The sequence below is a fragment of the Sebastes fasciatus genome, chromosome 17 (genome assembly GCF_043250625.1).
Source record: "Sebastes fasciatus isolate fSebFas1 chromosome 17, fSebFas1.pri, whole genome shotgun sequence".
In the NCBI taxonomy this organism is placed as follows: Eukaryota; Metazoa; Chordata; class Actinopteri; order Perciformes; family Sebastidae; genus Sebastes; species Sebastes fasciatus.
In genome coordinates this window covers 16,563,969-16,584,161 of record NC_133811.1, presented here as the reverse complement: position 1 = coordinate 16,584,161, position 20,193 = coordinate 16,563,969, and the positions used below count along the sequence as shown (strand labels likewise).

Sequence of the window (20,193 nt, the reverse complement as noted above, 5' to 3'; positions counted from 1 at the left end):
TCTTCCTCCTCTCCCTTCATCTGTCTCCCCGCTCACCCTCGCTGTCTCGTGTGTTTGCCTCATCAGTGACTGCGCTCATTACATTGATCTGTGGTCGGACCTTCACTCTGGCATCTTTAAAGAAGCAGCTAGTGGGGAAGGCGTGGCTCATCGCAGAGAGGATAGATGATGATGGCTCAGCTTTACCGCCTTCTGGCTGAGCGAGACACAAGAGACTATTCTTGTCTGAGAGTTTCAGACGGTTCGGCTTCTTAGGAAGCAGCTCCAGTTTCAATTTAAACTGATTCTTTCTGGCAAATGCAGAACATCAGATCATTGAATTGAAGTGCTGAGGTGTTTGTAGTGGTGGACTCCTATAAAAGGAACCACTTTCAAATGATTAAAAGGAGTGAGGCACAAAAACCCATATCCAGCTTTGTAGAAATGTACAGTGTCTACACAATAAAATATTAAAGCACAGGTGGAGAAGGGAATCAATGATGAATTAAACCACTCTTAAAGTTAAAACCGCTTGTCACCCTCATTTTCTGGTGACTGCATTAAAATTAAGTTGTGTATTAGCATTTTCTCATAAGTGTATCCTCAGCAGTTCTGAGTTGAGCCGCTGCATGAATTCTTTATGTGATGTTGATTTTATTTTTTGGCGTAAGCAACTCTTAGTAAATACAAAACTTTCCAAATACACAGCAAACAACTGCATTTTACTAATTACAGCAGGAACACCTCAAAGAGTTGACATGATTTATAATAAAAAAGACACTCTACAGGAGACACAGCTTTGATCTGAAGCATAATAGTTTCCTCTTCACCTTCTTTTGATGTCTAAAGTCATTCTCTCCAATGATTGATAGCAGAAAACTGGCAGCGCTTATAGAAAGCAATACGGAGCTCCTTTAAATCTGCCGTCTGACATGCTCTGCTCATTATGTTTACAAGTCATGACTGTGCTGTATTGATTAGAGGAAAATTCCACCCTCGGGTAGTCTCGCGCTGCTGAAGAGAGACTCATCAGCCGGTGATGTTTAATGCTTTCCAACAGTCACTCTGATAAAATGTGATTTTTCATTTCATCATCTATTTCAGCCTGAGATTGGATTCTGCTTCCTAGTTAACACAGGAAATCCAGTGTCTTATACGTAATACAAAGTGTTTGTAACCTATTTCTAAATGTGAACAAGACAACTGCATCATTTTAGGGTACATTTTTCCGCAACTCCCTTCGCTTTTTTTCTGCTTTCTCCAACAGGATTAATTGTCTGCTAAAGTTTGGTCTCTACCCTTCCAATATCGATTCAATAAGCCCTCGGCTCAGCATTGATTACTGTTCAGAGGGACAAGCTCTCTCCGTGGAACGATTTTCCAATAGTGCTAGCTACTCCATTAAATACGGGCAGGACAAAACAATGTTTTCCATTACAGGCCCCGCATCCATGATCAGTCAATGAATGATCTATTACAGACTAGTTTCTCCATGCTTAGTGAGCTGGAGGGTCGTTAATGGAGTATTCACTGGGAACGCCATTTGCAGGCAATTTGAATTTAATGCATATTTTCAATCATGAGAGGAGAGCACAGGTGCAACCTGCTTCATGCCAGTAGCTGGCATTTGGTTGACAAATGGAAAGGAGAAAAAAAGAAGCAATTACAAGCGTATTAATGACCACGGCTCTTTTTTGTAGATGCAAATGATGTCCTCCTTTGAGTCTTAAGACGTGATTAGGTAGATGAGGAGAAGGGAATATCACTGAGCAGTTTCTCCAACTCTACAGAAAGTAGGGGTGGGAATCACCAGAGGCCTATACAATACCATATTATCACAATACTTAAGACAAGATACGATCTTATTGCGATTTATTACCTTTTTTTAACTGCAAATTATGCAGTTTATCAACATCTGTTTAGAGCTAATAAGATACAGTTTTCACTCTGTTCATCTCAGAGTTTTCATTCACATATCTTGAGGTCAGAGGTCAAGGAACCCCTTTAAAAATGGCAATGCCAGTTTTTCCTCACCAAAATTTAGGGCAAGTGGAGTGTGCTTTAGCGTTCCTCCCGACAAACTAGCATGGCATGGTTGGTACCAATCTATTCCTTTGGTTTTCTTTCTTTAAGAGGTTAATATTTTATATAATAAAAGATCAAATACTCAACGTCCGTGTATCGATACAATATTGACACGCAAAATATCACAATACTAAGCTGTATTTGATCCCCTCCCCCACCATTAACAGAAAATATCTTACTTTTCCCTGTGTTCAGAGTGGATTTACCGCCAAACAAAGCTGTCAGACCTACAGTATGGATGAATACAATCTATATAATGCACATTCAGTTCAGCATTTTCAGCAATTCCCAACAAGCTTATGTGGCACACTTCGGACAACCAATATAACAAATTTATAACAAATGTGTCACCATCATACAGGTCATTGACTGCTTGACTCACAGGATGGGGCGGGACTGGAAGTCTTCCTGATTCATCCTTTCGGACTGGCGTATCTTCAGGATCTCTGTGTAGCTCAGGTTCTGCAGGCGACTCTTGAACTGGTCCAGGGAATTAGGCTTGAGAGTCAGCGCTCGCATGATCTGCTCCCTCACCACCTGCATTACCTGAAGAGGAGATAGGAAGATCATCATGAATGCAGGAGCCATACAGCATCAGTCAGTACAGTAAGGAGGTCAAAACTAACCCCCTGCTTATGTTTTTTTGGGGGGTTTAGGGGGGGTCAGAGGAGCATATAAACTTCTGTTCAGTTCCCGACAGGATTAATGTTTTTTTTTTTTTCCAGTAATCCAGTCTGGTGCACTGAGCCTTAAGAAGAAGAGCAGAATAATTCGACAGTGGCTGGTCAACTGTTAGCCCCCATATCATGCATCAGTGAAATGCATGACAGAACTTGCCTGTAATACCCCAGCTAGCTAATACCATTAGTCTGGCTGTGGCTGCAGAAGCATGACATGAGTGGTGTTCCAAGTCATCAATCCCACGCGAGGGGTTTTTGTGATCAACGGCGGCAACAATACAATAGGAAAGTGCTCCACAACAACACATAAAACACTTCACGCATGTCTGGATCAATTAGCCTGCCGTGTATGCATGGCTGTCAGGAGATAATTAAAGTCTACACACAGTCACACTCTGTGAGTGAACATCAAATCATCAGCAGCAGTGAGCAAACAATATCAATCCTTTCAACTAACAAAAACCGCAAACACAGACTGAAAAAAAGATATCATCTTACATTTATGCAGATAAAAAGTGGAAAGCAGTGGTCAGCCGGTGAAAACTAACGGAGGGATTTGCATTTGACATTCTCTCGTTAAATCTGATGTGAAAAATTGATCAATAGCTATCAATGTGTAATAAATAAATGGTGACTTTTTTATGATCCCGACATACTTGCACTAATATTGCTTTGATACTTTAGCTCAGGTCTTTGAGCCGCATCCCTGAACCAGAATGGACTCGAGTCACATGACTTGGACACGAGTCACAAATTTGATGACTTTAAACTCGACTTGACAAAATCAAAAAAGACTTGCAACTCAACTTGGACTTTAAAACCGATGACTCGTGACTACACTTGGACTTGAGCCTTTTGACTTGAAAATACTTTAAACCTTCCCCCAAGCCCAAAGATTAAAAAGTATGGTATATTGAAAGTCTGCCACGAACAATTCATGTCCCTTCATTTCCTGGATCAACTGACGCTAACGCTATTCATTTCCAGCAAGTCGACACTTAATTACCCAGATCCACAATGTTTGAACCGATCCAACAGCATCCGGTCAAGTTGTAGGAGAGAATCATGAAGAACTAACGTTACATTACTGAGCGACAGTTGGAAGAATGATACCAAAGATAATTTGCTCACATACAAAAACTATGCAGTGGTCAACAAAAAACAAATTGCAAAACTTGTGGGTTGAAAATTACAGACGGAGACGCAAATGGCATTACATTTGGTGAAGAGAGCAATATTATTTGTTTAGGATTTGGGACCTGAGGGCAAAGACTTGAGACGCACTTGTGAGTTGCAAAACAATGACTTAGTCCCACCTCTGCCCTGAACACCTGATATGACCAAACAAAACCAAGGGCCTGAACTGAACAGTGCTTAAACGCATTAAGATGTGAAATGGAATTAAACCCCAGTTTGAGCTACTTTATGACACTGATTTTTACACAGCTTATAAAACACTAATTCTTATCAAAGTATAAAATCTCCTCATCATTCCACACATACACACTTGAGCCTCTGGAAAATGAGTTCTAAGCTGAAATCTTCAGTGACAGCTGCTTCCATTGAGCTTTGCACTCTTGACAATCTGATTTGCAGTCTGCATAATTACAATTTGAACACTAATATAACTCAAAGACAGTTTCTCTATTTGTGAAGGTATTCAGCCCACACACAAGGGAGCCAAAATAATTCCTAATGTGCAGAAATTGTTCAAACACAACGACTGCAACAGCGGTTTCCCCTCAAAACTGAGAGTGGCTTTACAGAGCTTGGATAGATGTGGGCCTGTAAATCCTGCTGAAGCACTATATGTGATATTTGGCTATAAAAATAAACTTGACTTGGCTTCATAACATTTCTCTAGCGAGGTTGAGCAGCGCTGTTCCATTTACTGCAGGCGTTGTGATGGTAGACGTGACGAGCAGCCCTGATTATGGATCAGCCTTGTTAGCAGCCACCTCCGGACCTCCGGGCCTGCAGATGCTGATTCACTGGATCAGATCATACTGAGGTGACTGAAGGAAATAGACTGTCTTCCCTTCTGTTCTCTTTGATTTTACTCTATTGCATTTCTCTTTTCTCTGCGCGCCTTGTTAATCAAATGCTTGAGGATACACAATTATTTCCAGCCTCTGCAAACACTTCCTCACAATACGTCGACTCGATTATAATGACAGACAATAAGGGTTGAGGGTGAGTTTTCTGTGTATGTATGTACTCCAAAAGTCAATGTTTTTGGACTTTCCTTATAACTGGTGTGTTCTGTACTATTCCGTTTCATCTGGGCTCCTCGACCTTAACAACCATGCCAAAAAACCCAGTGAGCCAAGATCCCAAACAGTCTTATGTAATATTGTTCTCGCTGTTTGCGCTTGCAAGGCGATTACTCATCAACTTGCTAACCTCTGAACTCTCACTAGTCAGACTAAGCCAAAATAGACGATTTGAGCTGCCAAAAATGAAATATGAACAGCATAAACCTCCACCCGGCACCAAAAACCCAACAAAGGCGATCGAGGATAATCCTCTTGAATCGGCATCGCGTTCGGCATTTAAAAGATGCATTACCAAGTGGTCTGGGCTCAAAGTCCCCTTTTGAGACGCTAGTGCTGTACAGCGAGAGCGCCACAAAAAGGTATTAACCGTTTTCTAATTCTATATCTGATAAGCCCTGAAGGTAACTGCTCCCACCACAAAAAAAATCTTTAAAAAAAAGTAATTTTCTCACTGATTACACAATTTAATCCAGGGATTATCTTTTGGAATGCAAATATGTTCGGAGGCGGTAATCACAGTATATTTTCTAACAAATGGGCAACAAATTAACCTTGGAAAAAATAAAACACACACATGACAACAGCAACAGAAAAGAGGACGGTTGGGTCAAATGGAGACTCATTTAGAGAAGCAAGCATGTGGCTCTTTGGCACCAGCTGTGCTCTGAAATTAGCCCAGAGACGACAAACCATCAGAATCAGTATTCTCAAGAATCACTTGCATTGTCTAGATTTTGACCCTGCGTAACACGTGATTTATCCGCAAAGCTCAGAGACAGACCCACATCTGTGCACATGTCTTTTTGATGATCCAAACCTAACTGGCATTGAAGTTGATGCAGAACATCAGTGACTCAGCACAAGTACATCCTTCAAATCCCCTTCTGAAAGAGGCAGACAACAGTTGAGATCATGATCTTGAGAGGCTCTGCTCTTTGCCCTGTGTGCAGAATATTTACCTCATAAAATTATTTGGAAACCATTGTGCAATGGTCACAGAAGACTGACCAGCCACTAGAGGGCGAGGGTCGACACTTTCCCTCCTCATCGGTCAAGACTTGTTCTAGGTGACTCCGTGCAGAGACTCTGAGCTGAGATAAATTTAGATTTGTTATTCATGTCTGTCTGTCCCTTCCCATTCACCCATTGGTCTATCCATCCATAAAGACAGCTGTCCATTCCTGTCCCTCAGCTGAAACGGCTGGATGTCATCTCCACAGAAGGCTGTTTTCTGTATTCTCCCTGTAATATGTATGCCATATTGTCATGGGGAGAAACAGGTGTCCAGCTAACAGCAGATTTACAACCTCCAGGACCGGCCTTTCAGCCTCCCCTCCCTCCTCCTGCTGCCGTTTGAGCTGAAAAATGAGCCGACGAATGGATGAAGCCACAGCTTGTAATCATGCTACCAGAGATTCATCACTCCTGTCCACTACTTTTAATCACAACTTCACAGAGTTGCCCATCATAAATACATTCTCACACACATACACACTCCTATAATCTTGATAATTAAGCTTTAAATTAATTTATTTTCCCATTAAGATTACAAACGGTCTGTCAGTGTGTCTAGCAGAAACACTTTCCCCCCAAGAAGGACACGAGTGAGCTTTCATAACCATTTGCAGAACCCCAAAGCACTAAAATTATCCCCTGAAATCATAAAAACAGCAGGAAACGTCTATTTGTTTGTATTTAAGGAGATTTAACGCAGATCTCGTTGTCACCTGCAGCTTGCTTCCCAACCTCATCCTGCTCTCTGGAGACCGACTGCCATCCAGCCCTGGTGTTTCAGCTGAGCCGTCCCTGGGGAACGTTCATTAATATGCCTTGTTTGCAGTCATGTCTCCGGCAGGAAAACAATTCTGCTGGCCCATGTGGCTGCACTCATGCTAATTAACGCCACGAATATTCATCACATTTAATACGAACACATGGTCCTTTCACAACAGGGCGGAGGGGCATGGTGAATATTTTATGTTCATCCTTCTTTTTCATCCGCTGATTGCTCAGAGAGCACCTTGGTGGAGGTGAGATGACGTCAGCTATGGAACAAACTTTGCAGGCTGAGCTCAGTCTCTTTTGGTACTGCAGTCATCTTAGCTGCACTTTGGATGATCTAATTGTTCACTGTCAGTTGATCCAAGATGTATCTCTTCTATCTTGTCCATCTTTATTTCTCTACATTCCCTCTCACACTCCCTAATCTCCTCCAGACAATGGACCATCATTCTTTCTTGTAGCTCTTTCGAAGGGGAGTTAGACCGCAGAGCAAGTGTCAGCAAAAGTAATTAAACACCGTCCTATGAGCCACCTAGTACACGTAATGAGCTGGCCACACAGACTCGTCTGCCACACTCCTCCCACCCTCTCTTCCTCTCAGTCTCTCCTCAAACAGGACAGTTGGGCAGTTCCTCGTTCCCGGAGTCGCCCCGCCATCCATCATCGACAACGCATCAGCCGTAACAAATTACCGCCCTCCCTCTCCGACCAATCGACTGTCGTCCCTGCTCCATTTACCTAAAAGGGATGCTAATGACATCATTTACCAGCTGTCAGTCAAATGCTCACCCGCCACTCAAGCCCGGGTGGTGGGGAAATTTGGAAGTTGTGCTGGAGAGGCACTTTGGTGGGCAAATAAGGCGGTAATCGCAGAATAATGACTTTGCTGATACTCCCTGAAAGCAATCAAAAAGCCTATCTCACATGGTGATAATGGGAGCGTCGGTGAGGTGTGTTTCTGCATTTAAAGTAGACAAAACATGTATACTTACAAAAGGACGCACTCACACACATGTAAGAGCACACACATGTTCACATCTGTCAGAGTGCCAGTTTTTAATTAATAATAAGCAACAGAAAAAGAGAATACAGGGAATCAATTCCCCTGTTATTGAAATGGTAATTACATGTCTCCTCCCTGCCACCATGTTCCATGTTCAATTAATAATGATCTGCTTCAAAGTTGATCATGATGTCATTAAAAATAAAACAATGCGAGATGAACATGAAAGGGCGCCCGTCTCTTATCATGCTGTACAGAGAGAGGAGTGTTGCTACGGGTTGTATTCAATTTAGAAGCTGATAAAAATGCATTGAATAAAGATGAAAAAATGTGTTTTGGAAGCTGACAGGACTGAAAATATGACAAGCTAGGGTTGAAGATTCATGGCTCTAATAACAAACTTAAAGAGTATAGCTACCAGAGTGCAGTCTACGCTGGATCAAATCAAGTATTGACATTTTTAAGACGAGCCTCGTTTGTCCACTCACTGTGTAAGCAACAGATATAGTTTACTTCTGGTTTCTGTTTATGAAATGTTAGTGACACTAATCTATGCCAACAATGCCAACTGTGTTGGTTTTTGCTCTCCGTCACCCGCGAGGTTTGTGTGAGAGGACGTTTTGGGGAGGCACAACCGAACACAGATCTCCGTCTGACAGGCGTTAGACAGCACACACGCTGCGGCTTCGCTTTGGTCACAACACAGTGGAGTGCTTCAGAGGCTTCCCACTCGGGCTACAAAGAGTTGATCTGAAACTACAGTCCATTCTGCTCTGCGTGTCATAGTTATAATGGTTACAGAGAGATTTTAGACGACATGAAGGTGACGACATGGGACGACCTTTATCTCCATTTGGATGGCAGGATGGAGATTGTCAAATGTGACAAAATGAATATGGGTCACATAACGGGCAGCATGAACAGCAGTAAAATACTGTTGACAACAACTGTTTGCTGCCTATCAGCATTGCTTTAGAATCTTAGCTATACATGCATAATGACGATATAGGATTTATCAGCAATATCGTCAAAAATGACTTGAAGAAGCCGTCTCGCAGTGTGAAAAATAGAGCCTTAGAGTTAAAAAAAATACAGGAATTATCATGTAATAAAGAACAGACTTACACGATGTTGCTATTTTTTAACTTATGTTTTATTTATGATTACATTAATTAAAATAGTTATTTGTTTTTCACTAAAAAGGATGTTAACTAAAAAGAGATGTGAGTCGTCTGTGATGATCTAAATGTAAGGTAAAGTGATGTTTTAGTGCAATTTTAAGAGTTTTAAGCTTATTTTGATGATTATTGGGATAATACCGTGAATCGCTTTGGCCAGAATAATCGTGACATGACATTTTCATATCGTCCCATGCCGACCATCATAGAGTGCTGCAGGATTGAGCCCTAACACCCAGAAATGAGTTAGCAGTTTAGCACTTCCGGTTCCCTCCTCTCAAAGTCAACGGGTCTTTTGAATGGGTTTTTAGTTAGATTCCTGATTTTAACGTTTTGTTCTACGGTATAAAATACGTCAGTAAATACACCACTCGTGAATTTTGAAGCTTTCATACAGTATGTCTTAAAAAAGGCGGTTGCGAACAACTGGCTAAATGAGACTACAGAGGGGACGTTAATCATCATCACGCCGACTCGTCCACCTCGTTATGTATACTCGCTCTCATGCGACCTCGGTGTAGTTTGCTTATAGCCTAACGTTAGCTTTTTACTTCTTTACGATTCAAAAATCATCAAAGTGGTGTTCATTTGTGGAGATTATCTTGCTGAAAATATGTAAGTATGATAAACGTTTGATGCCACAGAGCTTATTTTTTGCAATAATCCAAAATCCAATGGAAAGATTCCATTAGTTTTCTGGTTTGACCTACAAAAATACTCATCCCTGCACCACTCTATTGGTGTATAATTGTTAAGTGAATATATTTGGGTTTGGGACTGTTTGCTGAACAAGGTAAGTAATTTGAAGCATCACCATGGGCACTGGGAAAAATATATACTGGGCATTTTTCATTAGTTTATTTCATTTTATAGACAAAATGATGAATCAATGATGAAAACAATGGTTAGTTGCAACCCTAGTAAAGACCTTTCACAGCATAATGCTCAATCTTTGTTTCTATATCTCTGACATTTATGTGGTGGCACCTTTACACTGCTTGATGTATGAAATGCCAAACTAGAGACAGCCAGAGTGCCATTTCATAGAGAGTGAAGAACTAGAAGTGAATGCTGCAGACAGATTCCTAGATTATATTTAGTATATTCATCTTTTCTTGTTAGACTCTCCCGACAACCCCGTCACAGCTCTATGTTAAGTCTTCTGAGAGCAACTAAGTGGAAAGGCACTACTTTCATCCATTAGAATTTCAATTATGTATCCACCCCCCATAGCTGGAACGTAAGGAGTCACTGTATCTGGGTATTTCAATAAAATAAAATAGAGTGGTAAGGGTGGGGGTAAATGTAACTTTAAAGCGCAGTGAAAAGCAGCTCTTTTCTCTCTTAGTGAGTGCCTTAGGGACAAGTTTGACAGCATTACTGCACCACAAGGAACAGAACATACTGTATTGTAGGCACACTCTCAACGTACACACTTAGACTGCACACATACTAATTCGTTCCCTCTCTTAAATGCTCTTACAGTATGATCAAGCACCAACACGGACAAAACAAAAATACTAGTGACAATTCCATGTAAATTCCCAATATACCTAACACATCTGGAGACTTCCCCCCCATCAATCCTTTTTCTTCCTTCTGCATGAGTGATGCAGGGTCGACGCCGGCTGTTGCTGCTAGCTGCTGATGCCATATTTAGAGTGCTAGCGCTGCACGCCCAGACAAACTGTCAGAGGAGCTTTTCTTTCCAACAACGGGCTCCATGTGAGGTGCAGTACGGCCCATATGGATGACTGGAGAGCAAAGTCGCCTGGGAAATCGCCACTTACTGTGAGTCAAGAAACGCTGATGAAAGCCAAGTGCTGACCTTGGCTTGTGCGCAGCTTTGCATTAATGAGTGTTTTATTATGACACGGCTGTTGCAGGAAATATGAGCGATCTGCATTAATTGTCCCAGAGGGGATGAGTAAATTGGTTGTGATTAAACATCCATTCAAGGACATCAAAACAGGTATTATTTCATTATATTTCATATAATAACTCCCTTCAGGGACGATTCCTATCAACGAGTTAATGCACTTATAGCCGAGTAGAAATTTTATCCGAAAAATCAGTTTTAATACCTTTTTTGATCCGATTGAAGTTATCCAAAAAAACTGAAGTCGGTCAAGATCTCCATGAATAATGCAAAGAACACCCATTCAGGCCAATTACAGGGCTTTCACACCAAACGTTTGACATTGCAAAGAACAAGGCCATTTTTGGTTATGGAGAGAGCTACACAAGCCACACTGTACTGTAGCAGTGGACACTACTAGGGGTAGGGGGAAAAATCTATACAGCATAGTATCGCGATATTTTGCGTGGCATTGTTCAAACCGAAGGACGTCAAGTATCGATCTTTTATTATATAAACTATGCTGTCTTTCAGAGGTTGTAGCGGGCTCAATCTTACAACTAGAGTGAAGATTCTGGTATCATATGAAACTGGAAAACCTAGCTCCAAAGTAGAAAGAAGAAGTAGAAAACAATGCTCCAAAGTTCCGCAAAACTTTGGCGAGGAAAAACTGGCATGGCCATTTTCAAAGGGGTCCCCTTGACCTCTGACCTCAACATATGTGCATGAACACTCTGAGATAAACAGAGTGAAAACTGTATCTTATTACATAAAACAGATGTTGACAAACTGCATAATTTGCAGTTGAAAAAAGGTAATAAATCGCAATATATCACAATATATCTTATCGCCACACTCAGCACATCGCAAAATTGCAAATGAGATCATATTGTGACTTACGTATTGTGATAATATTGTATCCTAGGGCCTCTGGTGATTCCCACCACTAGACACTATGCAGATTTTCCACCAGGTTTTGCAGCACATTAGCTGATTTTTATGTCCAACGGGATTCAGTCATGGTGCTAGTTAGCTGCTTTGTATAATTATGTGCTGCTATTCATTCTGCACAATACCTCTCGCTTTCGCGTGTTTGGACTGAAGCACTGAGGCAAGACTCAAAGAGAGTGATTTAATTTATGCGAGAGTGTGGCTTCAGACAGAAAACTACTGAGTGTATCTTCCTTACATGCGCCATCACCCTCACACCGATAGATGCTTCAAATTAAACCCCAGATTCAATCAGTGATGCATCAAAACTGGATTATCAGGAGATACTGATGATGAGGCCTACAGCAGCCATATTCCAGCACGTATCCACGACAGGACACACCCACACACTAGAGCCTCTGTGGAGACTTTTCATTGTCTGCAAGGAGAATCTTGCACACTCACTTATCAATAAACAAACAGATGTAAATAAATGAATAGGTAGATGAATAACTAAATCAAAAGACAGGAAAACTTGAGTTTACTTGTCTTTTCCCTTCTGATTTCCAGTGAGCTGCTGTGAAGATGGGACGACAGTATCATCAGCATCTCTGCTCATGTAGCTCTGCTGGTTTGATGCTAATGGATGATGATCTCTCTGGTCTGATTAGTGAGCTTAGCTTCTGCGTTCTGAGTGTGAGTGGGCCAACGCTGCTTGAGATCAGAGACACCCCCCCTTTAGGCACACGCACAAAACAAACATGAAAAACTAACGCACAGAAGAAAAACGAGTCCCTGCGTAGACACAAAGCTCAGCATTCACACTCTGCTCTTGCTACACACTTGCATACAACAACAAACTCATAAAACCACACACACACCCCTACAAGGACTCAAACGCACCAATTTGTTGCGACGCATGTACGAACACACATCCACGCACTGTCCGAGTGCGCATACGCACACGTGCAAAAACAATAAAGCAAACCTTGTTAAGGGAGTGGGAGGTGAGGCAGCCAGGCAGAAAGATATAAATAGCCTGTCTGAATTCAACAATAGAGGTGGAGGGGGGTCGAGAGACAAGAATGAGGAGGAGGAAGAGAGGGAGAGAGACCACAGGAGGGAGAGAAAGAGAAAAAAGAAAGAGCTATAAAGGGATAGAGGAAAGGAAAGAGAGAGGTAAATAAAACCAGTATGGAATAAGGAAACAGCGGGTCTCATTGCAGGAGAGGAGAGGAGTGGGGGAGGGGCTGGTTTACTGTGTCCTGATAGGAGTCATAGATGTGCCGCTTCATGCAAAGCAGCAGCAGTCACAGTTGTTGGCGTATGGCAGCGAGTGCAGCGCTTTCGCCAACTGTCCCGAGCTGCTTCTTGGAATCCAAACATGGCATCCGCCCAAAAACCTTTGGCACCTGCACTCACATTATCATTGTCACATCACTTCTGACCGGACACACCCACTTCATTAATCATGTATGCGTACAATGTTAACCTTCTGGCAAAGTGAAGGAACTGTCCCGTTGCTAAAGAGCAGAGCAAGAAATCATTTGCATTGATTTGCATTAGGTGCCCTTAATTGATTTGCGGTCAAAATAAAGTCATTTTCATTAATAGTAGCCAAACACAAAGTGAGGTGATGGTTGATGAGAGGGAGTCTGCTGCTGCTGCTGCTGCTGCTGAGGCTTTTGAGGATTGCCATGTGAATAATCCCACATGGGACAGGTCAGTCTTCAACATGGCTGAACAAAGCAGATTATCTACTCCCCTCTGTATCACCTCAAGCCAGAGCAGATATGTCAAACACCAACGAAATAAAAAGGCTTTGCTTCATGTGTGCGTGGTTTATTGCTGGGACGTGGATTTTCTTTTTACTTTTAGACAGAACCAGACTAGTTGTTTCTCCAATTCCGGTCTTTATGCTAAACTGTCTCCGAGTTAGAGCTGCAACGATTTATCGATTAGTTGTCAACTATTAAATTAATCACAAAGTATTTTGATAATAGATTAATCTGTTTGAGTATTTTCCTTTGTAAGAAAAAGTCAAAATTCTCTGATTCCAGCTTCTTAAATATGAATATTTTCTGGTTTCTTTACTCCTCTATGACAGTAAACTGAATATCTTTGAGTTGTGGACAAAACAAGACATTTGAGGACGTCATCTTGGGCTTTGGGAAACACTGATTGATATTTTTCACCATTTTCTGACATTTTATAAACCAAACAACTAATCGATTAATCAAGAAAATAATCAACAGTTTAATCAACAGTGAAAATAATGGTTAGTTGCAGCCCTTCTCCAAGCTGTAGCTTCATACTGAATAAACATATATGAGAGTGGCATGAAACTTCTCATCTAACTTTCTCCAAAACGTTGAACTATTCCTTTAATCTGTCATTTCTTTTACTAGATGAATCAGTTATTTTTTTTTATAAAATGTCAGAAAATAGTGAAAAATGATCACAATTTCCAAAGCCCAAGTTATCATTTTCAAACTATTTCATATTATTGTAAATTGAATGCAATGCAGAGAAAAGCAACACATCTATGCATTTTTTTCTTGACGACTGACTAATGATTCAGCACTTATCAAAATTGCTGGAATATCATTTTCATTGACTGATTTATTATTCTACTAAACAATTTAGCACTACTCAGCCAAGAGTAGTGCATAGTTCCTCTGTACAAAGCCAGGTTTAAAAGCACAGTGAGTAGATACAATTGTACTGTGTACTGTCCAAAACAAAACAAAATCAGGCTCTGGCAATATTTCACAGACTCCGGCTCTACAGTCGGGGACTGACCCCACTCTAATCCGGTGTCAAACCCCTCTGGCTAAAACACTGGTTGAAGCTCATCCAAGGCTGAGAGAGACAGTGAGGAGTGGAGGAGATCAGTAGTAGTGGCATTGAATTCCTCTGGTGACAAACGGTGGGTGTTGGTGGTGTGGAGTAATCCCATTCACAACAACAAAGCCCAACCCCCCACCACACGCACACACGCACACACGCACACACTGTACACTGGAATACAGATGATGCCTGGAGTGATGGGGGGTAGGTGTGTATGCATGCATGCAGATGTGGGTGTGCATTGGGGAGGGTGAAATTGTAATCTTGCAGATTATATGTGTGACTGAATGTGTGTGTGTGTTAACGAAAAGGCTGTGATCTTGGTCCTTGAACCTGCTTACGCCTCACTGAGTCTACACAGCCAAATCTGTCCCTCCTCTTTCTCTTCCGCTCTGCCCCCTGTCCCATCTTCTCCATCCCTGCCTTTTCTTCCCCTCTCCATCCTCCTCCCTCCCCTCTTCCTCCTCCTCCGCAGCCAGGCAACAACACAAACAGTCCCTCTTCCTCCTTTTACTACCACCTCCCCTTGCTCCATCCATCCATTGCTAATTAAAAAACACTCTCTCTTTTCTCATTTCTTGGTACTTACATGTCACCTCCATGTTTCCAAGTGTGGTGCGATACTCTCCACAGTGACCGGTGAATCCTTGTGCTTTTGCCAGAGAAGGAGTTTTCTAGCGCCCGACGGGAGACAGGGATTGATGGAAGGATGGATGGATGGAGGAAGCAGATGGCTCCTTGGAGGAGCGGTCTAGCTGATTGTGGACAGTTAGCTTTAGCGTTATAGCCACAATAAGGGAAGACTCGTCTGTCAACACAGCTTGTGCACCTCCTCCTTTTGCCTTTTCCTTTCTTGGCTATTTGTTCCTTCAGGTTTCCTGTTTGATTCTCTCTTTTAGCATATTCCCTTTAAATAATAATAAAAAAAAAATAACAACAAACTCTCCCTGTTTCTTCTTTAACTGTCCCCTCTACTATGATATTTCTGTATGCCTCTCTATCTGCCTTCCTCCCTCCCTCTGTGACTCTAAGAGCATCAGCCAGGCTGCTCTGCTTCGCTTATGTTGATCTCCGGGCTTATGCCCTGATTGGACACACGCCACGATCAGAGACGCCAATGGTGGTGCAGCAAGTGGATCACATGATAAGTGTGTGCATGAGTGAGGGGGGGAGGTTTAGACGGAGGGGGAGGGAGGGAGGGAGGGAGGGATGAGAGAAGAGGAGGAGAAGAAGGAGGAGGGGTATCGTGAGTGGCTGCAAGCCGCTACATCAGCGAGGGATTCTTTTTTTTCTCCAGAGCAGAGAGAGATGGAGGCTTTTTTTCTCCTCTGTTGGGGAGGTGGAGGAGGAGAAGCTCTCAGCAGAGACGTTTGGGGATGAAGAGACGACAGGCAGCCGTACAAGAAAGAATCTCTGATAGACGCACACAAGCACATATAAACACAGGCGTGTACACATGCAGCGTGGAAGTGGCTCCATCCTACCGAAACAGAGCCAGAGTAGTGCAGCGCAGCAGCGGTAATTGGACAGCGGTTGCTATGGAAACAGGGGAAACGGTTGCTTGACGGTCAGAGCTGTGCCCTGGGAGCGTCAGACTTGCCTCCATTAAACACACACTCACACACACACACACACACACACACACACACCTCTTGTTCTCTATAACCACTTACTAAACCAAACAAGTCAAAATGTATAGTGGCTCTACCATGGTGTGTGTGTGTGTGTGTGTGTGTGTGTGTGTGTGTGTGTGTGTGTGTGAGATGAGGGGGGGCTTCAGTGCCATAGTGTTTTTAAGCTTCATTTAAGCCTGTATGTTCCTTTGTCTTTAATGAGCATAGATTCATGTAAGAGCCCGTGTATGTGTGTTCATGTCTTTGTGTGCAGGGCAGATGCTCAGTCAGCCATGAAGAGCCAGCGGCTGAGAGAGCCTTCAGCGTCTAAGAAATGCTCACACACTCGCAGGCCACAGCGTCGCGCGCATCCAAATATCGATAAAACCCCCAAACGAGGTGTTTTAGTATTCCACACCTCAGAAAGCTCAGTGCCGTCAGCGTCTGGCAGCGACTGTGGGAGCTGCAGGGAAATCTAGCCGTGCAACTAACCGTGTTTTGAAGTGGACGCCCTCAGGATTACGAAGCTTATTATCCTTCCACACACCCCAGAGAGGATATACTGTATCCTCATATACTGTGTGTCCATGAGAAATTGGATGTGGCATTGCATTTACATTTGTAGACTAGTCCTTTTACAACACAGACAACACAAATCTGTCAGATTGTTGCTTACCATGCAAACTCCAAGGCATATTTACGCATATCATTGTGACTATTATTTCCTACTGATGAGTAATGGCTACTTAAGACTCATTCTTCATCAAGACACCATAAAAAAGACACCAATAACAAATTACATGACTGATTGCCTAAGACGAGGAGCTCAGCTACAAAGTTCAATAGTCCAGTTTAAATGACCAATTGGTTGCAGTTAAAAGGACAATAACTGTGCTTCAAATCAGCGGAAGTGGGATGGACAGTATTACTATCACAGTTATGCCTCCACCATCCATCATTACTGTAGTAGGCGAGTCAGCACTTACTGTTAATACAAATCAGTATTATCTTTGACATTATTCATCTAAACGTCCGTAAGTGTTCTAACCTTTGTGGAAAGTCATTGTTTCATCTGTTCAAGTTTTATTTGATTTTTACATTCCATTTATCTTTTATTTATCCAAAATAGTTATTTCTATCTTTCTTATTCCTATCCCCTCGACACAGTGAAAAACCTTTACCTTTATTTATACAGGTAATCTAACTGAGACACGTTGTCTCATTCTCAAGAGAGACCTGGTAATCTTTTGTTTTTTGCCAAATATATATCAATTATTTTCATAACAAAATCCATCTAACTTTTCCTGTAAAATGTTTTAATACTTTTGATGTCTTGAACTTTGGGGTGTGTATTTATCCTATCAAAGTTGCTAAACTAGCTAAAACTCATGTGTCAGAGGTACAGTAAGTGTTTGGATTTCAGTTGGCAAAAACGTTGTTTACAGTACATTTCAGAGAGTGTGGTTGTGCTCTAATTTACTACTATTACAATTTAAAGGAACAGTCTGTAACAATTAGGGGGATCTATTGGCAGAAATGGAATATAATATTAATAAGTATGTTTTAGTGTGTAATCACCTGAAAAGATTCGTTGGGTTTTTGTTAGCTTAGAATGAGTCGTTTATATCTACATAGGGAGCGGGTCCTCTCCACGGAGTCCACCATGCTGCACCGTCATGTTTCAACAGTAGCCCCGAGCAGACAAAACTTTTCCTGCTTGGGCCGGAGTCAATAACGTTACTCGCTCCCGTCGCCACGGCTTCCTCTCTTGCTTCACCACTCACTTCCCATGTACACACACACACACACACACACACTCTCCGCACTGGCTCTGCTCCAAATGGCTCTAGAGACGGCCATTCGCATTTCTCCAACACACTTTGCACATGAGCGAGGCTTCAGTTGGTTGCAATCTTCTCACCTCACTGCTAGATAACGCCAGATCCTACACACTGGATCTTTAATACCTAATTTTGTACAATCAAATCTTAAGGATTTGATCAAATCCCACTCGTAATTATACCCCACATATTCAGTTTAACAGGGACATCACAGAAGGGAGGCTAAAGATGCTATAACTGCTGTTTCACTGTGACTTTAAATGTTGATTTTTGTAATTTTCCTTTATCCTCTCATTTAATTACTCACTTTACCGACCCCATAAAACACTTTAACTTTAAACTAATTTCCTCTTCTTTCCCCGTCACTAATATTTTGTCATTTTTATTTGCTCAAGCTAATGCTCAGGATTTAGTGGGATTTGCAATGAGCTTTCCCAGTGTGCTTTTTTGAGACATCTTCCTTCCTCTCCATCTTTTAGACATTTTGTTTTATGAAATGTGCAGTCAGTGACTGTTTCAGTTACAGATAAACAACTCAGCTTCTTGTTGACAGAATTGGGTACAAAATGACAACTTTCAGACATCATCAGAGGGGCTGATGTCTCCAGAGTGTTTCTAAGTTCAGAGCGGATACAAACTGAGACACTCAGCGTTAGAGGCTGGAAGCGCAGAGCTCCCGCACGCACCATTTAGCTGGTAGGAAGCCCTCGAGACCAAACAGTCTTACCACCGACAAGCTGCTGCTGAATTTCAAACTCCCAAGGTGCAGAGTGATGAAAGATGAGGTTTGGGAGGGAAGAGGGGAGAGGGAAGAGGGAAGGGAAGCATCATCTATCCCAACTCAATCGAAACCGACTCTCGCCTTCAAGAGAGGGGTGTGAAGGATGGGAGTGGATAATAGGATCGCTTGCTCGGGGAGGTGTGTGTTCGGTACGTGTGTTGAATTCTCCCCAAAGATGAACTAGAAATACAGCTGAACATGAGATGTGGTAGTCATTCCAAGTCTATTAGAGATGGCTCCATCATTCTTGGCACATCTATCATTAAATAAATAACGTTTCAGTTCATCATTTGACAACATTTAGATCATCAGAGAAACAGATGTGACAAATTATCTTGTGTCACAGTGCTGAAGAGGGCTGTGTATTGGCAAGAATCTGGTGGTACGAAACGTATCATGATACGGGGGTTATGATTCAATATAATGTGATTCTGCGAGTAAGGCAATATATTGTGAATTTTTTTATGAAAACTGTCATTGTATAAAGAACGCACCATCATCTGCATAAAATCGGAGTAAAAAAAGTTGACTTTTTTATGCAATTAGAACAGTGGGATCTGCATTTGCATTTATCACAGTCCCTCCAACATCATAGCACTACTTTGAGAGGGCACACAAACTGAGAGGGCGCATATCTTTGCTAATGAAATAAAGTATTGACTTTAGTTAAACTTTGCATGTAAATTATCAATTAAAAATCGATAGTGTTTTTGAGAATCAATATAGTATCACAAAACATAATATCGCGATATTCGATTTTTCAGATATTATCTTACACCCCTACTGCTGAACATTTTCTTTTTTTCCATCTCTGAATTCATTAAACCGAAAATAAAATCATGCTCAGAAGTGATTCCACTACTAAAAGCTTTTTTTAGTGAGTGGCAAAAAGTAGAAACACAGATGGTGGTGAGGACTTCAATAGACTGTAGGTGGATTCAACAACAGCTACAGAGGATGACTACGTCTTTCTGTTTCTCATCTCGACTACAATATGTTATGATTCTCCATTTGTAGCCTCAGCAGTAGATCAAAATGATGTACCAAGTCTCAAAACAACAACAACAACAACACATTTCACAATCACTCAGTTATCTCCTTTGTGAAAGTTGAGCCGGACTTTATTCACAATCTTGCATCCGAGCGCTAACTCCTGTTTGTAATAACAGACTGGCTTATGAAACCCACACTGCTGTCTTCCATCATCTTTACTCATAGTGAAATAACGGAGGATGATGCAACTCCAGCATCACTCCATTCACAAACAAAAATAAGATGAGCAAACTCTTGAAATTTCATTCCGGGGATGCTGGAGGATGAATAAGCAATTACAGTGT

At 41.8% G+C, this 20,193-nt stretch overlaps 1 protein-coding gene across 8 annotated transcripts in view; it reads right to left on the bottom strand.

Moving 5' to 3' along the window:
• The window catches only part of elmo1 (engulfment and cell motility 1 (ced-12 homolog, C. elegans)), a 120,533-nt gene that overhangs the window by 11,939 nt on the left and 88,401 nt on the right, over positions 1–20,193 (bottom strand). For 7 of the 8 annotated variants that reach the window (XM_074613563.1, XM_074613566.1, XM_074613562.1 and 4 more), the window contains one exon: positions 2,447–2,610. In XM_074613563.1, the coding sequence (XP_074469664.1) occupies positions 2,447–2,610 (164 nt within the window). Of the gene's footprint in view, positions 1–2,446; positions 2,611–15,210; positions 15,649–20,193 lie in introns of those variants that run through there. The other variant, XM_074613568.1, reaches the window with a different exon arrangement.